The following is a 7959-nucleotide window of genomic DNA, read 5'->3' as shown; positions in this document are numbered from 1 at the left end:
TAGCCACAGTTGCCCCTTTGTAAAGTAAAAATATGGCATTATTTTTTATTTTTTGCATTTCTGAGCTTTCTTGTGAATTTTAATCTCCATTTATTTAACCACTGAAGTTGAGCATCTTTTCATGTGATTAGCCATATTTTACTCTTATTACCAGAAAAAAAGATGTTATTAAAAATTAAACCCAGAGGGTTGGGTGAGAACCTTGCTCAGCCTGGGACTGGCTGAGGTGAATGCAGGGGACTCCATGTAAGGAGCACCAAGTGTGCAGGGGCTGGAGTGAAAGGGGAGGTGGTTTGTGTAGTTGTCAGATTGGTTACTCACAGAAGTATTGAGCAAATAAGTGAAACATTGAGGATTATGAGAGCCAAGTTTCTCACTGTTGGAGGAAGGAGGTATGTATGCAGACTAGAATAATCCCAGTGGAGTTGGACTGGAATTGGGAGACATCAGTGTGAACTCATGAACTTTAGTGTATATCTAGAATGCTGGATGTAGAAATATAGACATATATATGTACTGTCCACTGGTAGGGACTAGAAGCAATAATACCCCCAAAACAAAGAATATCCATATAGTGCCCAGACTTGATTTCCAAATCCATTCTCCACTAAAAAGAACTGAAGCCATCTAGACAAATGACTGATCCAGGACTGGGGTGGGGAAGTATAAGATGAAGCTTGAATATCTTGTAGTATCAGAAAATATGGAAGTGCTAAAAGAAAGATAGAAACATGTCAAAAGGACATAGGATCCAGCTTGAAGGAGCTACCACTGGCTCAGCTGGGACAATTTAAACAACACAAGAAATCATAGTAATAATGGATTATAATCCATAGAATAAAATATGAATCCATGTGTAGTCCACACTAATAGATCTATGATGAATGAGTGAATTAGTAATTAAATAAGTGGGGGAGAAGGGAAAGCTCTACTTTATAGTAGAAAGCAAATTATAAATGAAAAAGAATGATGAAATTATAAAATCACCTTTTGGCAATTGTAGTAGGAATAACTGGCTCAGACAGAAATCAACAAATGCTGAAACTAAATGATGCAAGTTGTATGAGGAATAGGATATTTATAGTCTCAAAGTAGCTCTCCACAAAATACTACCTTTGCCATGGACAAACCTGGTAGACACCATTTTAACCAGCTGATTATAATAAAAAAGATGGACAAACCAAGTGTTGGCAGTGTTGGCAAGGACATGGAGAAAATAAGAACCTGTATACACCACTGCTGAGAACGTAAAATGGTGCAGCCACTTGGAAAACAGGTGGCGGTCTTAAAATGCTAAACATAGAGTTACTATATCCTTGCAATTTTTCTGAAGGTGTGAAATTACTTCAAAGTAAAAAGTAAATTAGAAAAAAATGTATCCACAAAGAGACGTGTTCAAGAAAAAGAAACCTTTACGGGGCACCTGGGTGGCTCAGTCGGTTAGGCATCCAACTCTTCATCGCGGTTCAGGTCATGATTTCATGGTTTGTGGGACCAAGTCCAGCACTGGGCTCTGCATGGACAGTGCAGAGCCTTCTTGGGATTCTCTCTCTCCCTCTCTCTGTCCTTCCCCAATTGCACGCTCTCTCTCTCTCAAAGTAAATAAAAAAATTTTTTAATGTTTATTTTTGAGACAGAGAGAGACAAAGCATGAACGGGGGAGGGGCAGAGAGAGAGGGAGACACAGAATCGGAAGCAGGCTCCAGGCTCTGAGCCATCAGCCCAGAGCCCGACGCGGGGCTCGAACTCACGGACTGCGAGATCATGACCTGAGCTGAAGTCGGACGCTCAACCGACTGAGCCACCCAGGTGCCCCAAATAAATAAAATTTTAAAAAAGAAAAAAGAACAAGAAACCTTTACTTTGCAAGGCTATTGTGAAGACTGTGCCTGGCACCGAATATACGCTCAGTAGCTGATGCCACTAACAGCTTTCCAGATCTCAGAAAGAGGCACTTCTCACAATTAGTCACAAGGGGGCATCTGAAAGCCAGAAAACAAGATGGAGCTTCCCTGGGCCATCACAGCTGCAGAAGGGGGTTGTCCATCCTTCCTTACCCAGAATGCACTCTTCAACCCAAAAGGAAAAAAAAAAAAAAGCTTTGTCTGTTGCATACTGGGGATATTCCATTCAGAGAAGACAAGGCTTTTGGCACCTGAGAGCTAGCCTCTGCTCTTTCTGTTTGAATCTGGATTTTAGGGCAGCTATCAAGGATCGCTGCATCCATCACAACCAGGATATCAACTCTGGAGACCTATGAAAAGGGGCTTATGGATGTGATGGCAGTGGAAAAGCGTGAATCTTGGAACAGGAACTCAGACACACCTGCTATGTGAACTCAGCCATATCCTCCCTCATCCTGTCTTCTTCATCTGACTTCTTAGAGGTTCCCTTTGAACTTCTTTGGATCCAATGTTTCTGAGCTCCGGAATAGGTCCCTTCGGGTCTACCTGACCGTATCACAAATCACTCCTTAAATGAAAATGGTCTAGTCCCAGATGTCTTGTGACCATGTGGTATAGTAGAAGGAGCACAGGCCTTGGAGACAGGCCAAGCAAGGTCCAAATTTTTCTTTATTTTTACTTAATTTTTCTTTATTTCTTTTTTTTTAATGTTTGTTTATTTTTGAGAGAGAGAGACAGAATGTGAGTGAGGAAGGGGCAGAGAGAGAGAGGGAGACAAAGAATCCAAAGTAGGCTCCAGGCTTCAAGCTGTCAGCACAGAGCCCAATGCAGGGCTTGAACTCAAGAACTGTGAGATCATGACCTGAGCTGAAGTTGGACACTTAACTGACTGAGCCACCCAGGTGCCCCAGTACTCAATTTCTTGACTCTCAGTTTCCTTGTCTATAAAAAAAAATACCATTTCCTTTTTAAGAGTGTTATGAGGATTAAATATATAAATATAGTCCCCAAAATAGAGTAGATACCCAATTATACTCAACAAATAACAGTATTTTATCTTCACAATTTAGGCATACACAACAGGTAGAAAAAAAATGGATTTAAAGATAAAACGTGTTCAAGTTCCTGTTCTCTATGACTCTTGGCAAATCAATTCATCTGAGTCTCACTACCTTCATGTCATAGTGAAGTTATAAAGATTACATGCTGTGAGCCATACTATTATTCCACCCAGGAATTGGCTTTTTCCCCTTAAGTAAATCCAGATCTTAGCCTACACTGCCCAGCTCAAGTGTCTAATTTCTAAAGCGTAAATGATAACGTATTCATACTCTGGAAAGTGTTAAAAAGTACAAAGGTCTAAGTGTACTCAGTTAAAAAGAACTCAGAGATTCTAAGTGAAAATAAAACATGGAATATATACATTATGACTCCATTTTTATATTTAGGATAAAAATAAAAAGAGGTGACCATGTTATACCCTTGCTTAAAACTCTTCCATGGGCTTCTCATGAACCAAATGAAATTGAAGCTTCTTACCTGGCACTCAAGCCCTTTCAATCTGGGTCCTGTCAACCTCTGCAGCCTCATCTCCTAAAGACCAGCCTCACCATCCTACGAGCACCGTGTTCCAGCTATGCCTAAAGTGCCCTTCACTATCTCTTCCTCTACGTTCCAAACTTTAGCATGCATCAGAATCACCTGGCTGGCTCTACCCACAGAATTTCTGATTTAGGGCCGAGGTGGGGCTTAGGAATTTCTATTTCTAACATATTTCCAGATGATACGGATGCAGCTGTTCCAGGGACCACACTTGGACAGCCACTGCCTTTACAATGATAGGATTCAACTTTTATCACCTGTATTTGGGATGATCAACCATGTCAGTTTGCCTAGGACTGAAAGTCACATGTAGCAGAAAATCCCTGCCCAAACTGAGACAGTTTCCCTACCTGTGTAAGAATCTTTCCCAGATTGCTGCTTATAGGATATTTACTGCTAACAAGCAGTCTTTCTCTATGGCCAGGTCCACAGGAAGTGCCCAAGACATGTACTCAATCAACTTGAATGACTCTCTACTGGAGAAAGAATATTTAACCAAGTTTTTCAAATTCAGACTCCTTCAAACACATTCTCTTTATTTCCTTCAGAGAACAGGCTTTAGTCCTCTGGTCACAGTAAACAATTAACACAACTGGTGTTAAGAGCAAACTGTAAGCATCCATACCCTTGCCCTGTGTTGTTGGGGGTGAGTTTATATATGGAACATATGTGAGCTTCTTACTTAGTTCACAGTTGGTTTTATCATGGAATGATATTCCATATTCCATGGGCCAATGTAGCTGACTTTCTGTGACTTCCCAAGGGTGCCCAAGACAATAAAGGTCCATGGTCCTTGAGAAGGACTAATGATTATTCTCTTTGTCAACTAGGGCCAATCTTTTTCATTAACTGGGACTCCTCTTTCCAAGGAGTCAGAGGTCAGAGAGCTGATAGCGTCGCACAAGACCATCTCGACAGCATGTGTAGATCTGCTTCTCCCATGTAGCTACCTGGAACACAAGAGTTCACAGCTCAGAAGAAGCCTGGGATTCTTCCATTTCAAAAACAAAGAATCCTGGGGCACCTGGGTGGCTCAGTCGGTTGAGCATCCAACCTCGGCTCGGGTCATGACCTCGCAGTTCGTGAGTTTGAGCCCCGTGTCGGGCTCTGTGCTAACAGCTCAAAGCCTGGGGCCTGCTTCGGATTCTGTGTCTCCCTCTCTCTGACCCTTCCACGCTCGTGCTCTGTCTCTCTCAAAGATAAATAAACGTTAAACAAAAAAAATTTTTTTAACTTATTAAAAAATAAAGAGCCCTGTCATTGACCCCCTTTAGTACAAGTGAATCTAAGAAGCTCTACCAACTCCAAAGACAAGAGGAGAATTATATCCATGATAGGTATTTTAAAAATAGCTGGTGAAGGTTCAGGGTACTTATGACTACAGAACAGAGAAATGAATTATCCAAGTAGAGAGCAAACCTATTAGTGTGGTACATATTTGACGGCAGAGGGTCTGTACCTGGGAAAGGAGATGATCCATAGGTGGGCCAGGGTATCCCTGAACCTTGTACAACTATATTCAAAGAAGTTCTCAATATGTGTCTGAGGAGGAGTGAGGCACTGCTGGGGCTGTGCAGTGGTACTGGGGGCTATGGTGAGTGCCACTCAGGCTGTGCAGCTCCCAGTGGGGAGGCTCGGCTGCCCCTGCCACCTCGCTTGGTGTGCGCATGGTGCCAGTAGGCTGCCGGCACCACGGATGGGCCAGTGCAGCATCATCTCCTCCAAGATTTCAGAGCTGCTCATCCTCCTCCAGGACTGGTGTTTCTCAACCTCATCTTCAGGGGGAGCTGGCATTTTGCACTATGTGGAAGCGCATGTCTTCATCACTTATGATGACTCTGACCACTACTTTGCAGATGTATATCCTCTCTTCCCTGCTGCAGTGATCACAGCTGTGGAGCCCGACTTTTCATTTTTGGGCTGATTGGCTGCTGTGCCACAATCTAGGAAAGCTGCTGCAGACTTGCCATGTCTGTCATCATCCTACACTTGGTTTTTGTCATAGCAGTTGTAGCAGTTTCGGGATACGATTACAGAGCTAAGGTGGAAAGTGAGGTTGATCACAGCATTCAGTGGAACCCTACAATGGAACCAACCAACCATACTGGAGAAATAGAGACTGGTACAAATAAACCAAAAGACAGCCAGCAGCTATAACGGCAGGTTGGCCCACTCCTCCAACCTCCATGCTGAGGGATGTGAGGCTCCTGTTGTGAAAAAGCTGCAGAAATCATGGTGCATGTTATCTGGGCAGTGCTGGCACTTCCAGCCATTCAGCTGCTAGGCAGGCTATGTGCACGCATCATATTGTGCAGGAGTAGAGATCTGGCTTATGAGGTCCTCGTCACTGGTGGAATTCTGCACAGCAGAAATCGCAAGCCTGAGCTTTTAGTCTTATTTTTCGGATTTGGAAGGTGAATCAAGCAGGTCTACTGCTGTGTTCATTTAGTTAAACCACACGTAACACAGGTGTTGGGACACAGAAGCTTGGTTCTTCGTATGCCGACCTATGACTTTCTTTTCCCTTGTTCTACCTGACTCTCCATATTCTTAAGTTTTTTTTAGGTTTTAAAAAATTTGTTTATCTTGAGAGAGAGAGGGCATGTTGGCACACGTGCCTGTAAGCAGGGCAGGGGCAGAGAGAGAGAGGAGAGAGAGAATCCCAAGCAGACTCTGAGCTGACAGCATGGAGCCCCAAGTGGGGCTCAATCCCACAATGAGATCATGACCTGAGCTGAAATCAAGAGTTGGATGATTGGGGCGCCTGGGTGGCTCAGTTGGTTAAGCATCCAAATTTGGCTCAGGTCATGATCTCAGGTTTGTGAGCCTGAGCCCCGCATCAGGTGAGCTGGAGCCCCACTTCAGGCTCTGCACTCTCACTCTCTCTCTCTCTGCCCCCTCATGGGTTCTCTCTCTCTTCCTCTATCTCTGCTCCTTGCTCACTCACGGTCTCTCGCTCAAAAATAACAAAATATATAAAATAAAATAGACACTTAACCATCTGAGCCACCCAGGTGCCCCCCACATCCCTAAGTTTTTAAGTACAACACTGAAGGTTGTAATTTCAGAACCATTTGTGAGCTGAACAGTATGGGAAAATTAAAGGAGGACCTGGGCCTTATTTATTTTTTAAAAAGAAAGAGAATGTGAGTGGGAGAGGGGCAGAGGGGAAGAGAGAGAGAATCTTAAGCAAGCTCCACACTCTGCATGAAGCCCGATGCAGGGCTCAATCCCATGATCTGAGCCAAAATCAAGAGCCAGATGTTCAACTGACTAAGCCACCCAGGTGCCCCCAGCGTCCTTTTAAAACAACATATATTGTAGTCCAATAAAACAGCAACTGTACAAAATGGCTAAACTAGATTTTAGAATCATACAGTGTGTATCTTGGTTCATCTTCAAAATCAGACTAAGCTTTGAAACCAGTGTATATTAATGAAAACTGGCCTTATAGGAGGAGCATAACATATGTGCTCTTTTAAAACAATGTGTGTGTCTTTTTTGTTGTATAACTGAGTCTACTCATCATAAATCTAAACTCATTAGGATTAATGTACCCATGCAGACTAGCAAAATAGTTCGTAGATGGGATCTCAGTTGTAAATAGAAAAATATAATCCAAGATGTATCACCCTTCAAAAAAAAAAGAAGCCTGAAACTCAAAGGTTAAGAACCACTAATTTAGTGGAAATAGCAGGAATTCTGGAGGGAACTTAATCTCAGATTTGCAAATCCATAGCTACAGGACCTAAGGCAACTTTTCAACTACTCTGAATCTCACTTTTCTCACTTGTATGGTATGTTAAATCACAATATAGAACACTATATAGAAATTTTTAAATATGAAGCGGATCTAGGGGCGCTTGGGAGGCCCAGCTGGCTAAACGTCCAACTTCAGCCCAGGTCATGATCTTACATTTCATGAGTTTGAGCCCTGCATCGGGCTCTGTGCTGACAGCTCAGAGCCCGGAGCCTGCTTTGGATTCTGTGTCTCCCTTTCTCTCTGCCCCCATTCTGCTCATGCTCTGTTTCTCTCTCAAAAATAAATAATAAAACATTTAAAAAAAAATGAAGTGGATCTATATGCATTTATCTGAAAAGAGCTCCAAGATGTTAAGTAAAAAAAAAAGTTATAGAACAATACATACAGAATGATCCCAATTATGTACAAACTAAAAATAAAACTGTATTATTTACATAAATACATAAACACAAGATGTAAGTGCAGATTGTCCAAAAACAGTCTGAAAGATACATGCCGAACTATTAATGCTACTTACTTCTGGAAAGAAGAGTGAAACTAAAAAGTTCTTATAAGGGACTTTTAAGTCTGTATAATTTTGTACTGTTTAAATTTTTACAGGTATGTATTAACTGTATAAAAACAAGAGAAATCATAATACCTATACTTTAAGAATAATAGCAACAAAACAAGATATACATGTAAAACATC

The 7959-nt window shown here is 42.1% G+C and overlaps 1 protein-coding gene and 1 pseudogene across 4 annotated transcripts in view; one reads left to right on the top strand and one right to left on the bottom strand.

Annotated features, from left to right (window-relative positions):
- Window positions 1-4022: 4022 nt before the first annotated feature.
- PAAF1 (proteasomal ATPase associated factor 1) overlaps window positions 4023-7959 on the bottom strand; it is a 33509-nt gene continuing 29572 nt past the window's right edge. For 3 of the 4 annotated variants that reach the window (XM_027039798.2, XM_053203672.1, XM_027039801.2), the window contains one exon: window positions 4023-4456. In XM_027039798.2, coding sequence (XP_026895599.2) covers window positions 4379-4456 — 78 coding nt within the window. In that variant the 3' untranslated portion in view covers window positions 4023-4378. The remainder of the gene's footprint in view (window positions 4457-7959) is intronic. The other variant, XR_008290495.1, reaches the window with a different exon arrangement.
- On the top strand, window positions 5203-6214 carry LOC113593761 (tetraspanin-3-like; annotated as a pseudogene).

This window comes from Acinonyx jubatus, chromosome D1, assembly GCF_027475565.1.
Source record: "Acinonyx jubatus isolate Ajub_Pintada_27869175 chromosome D1, VMU_Ajub_asm_v1.0, whole genome shotgun sequence".
Classification (NCBI taxonomy): domain Eukaryota; kingdom Metazoa; phylum Chordata; class Mammalia; order Carnivora; family Felidae; genus Acinonyx; species Acinonyx jubatus.
The sequence above is the reverse complement of the archived record's forward strand: the minus strand, read 5'-3'. Positions and strand labels throughout refer to the sequence as shown.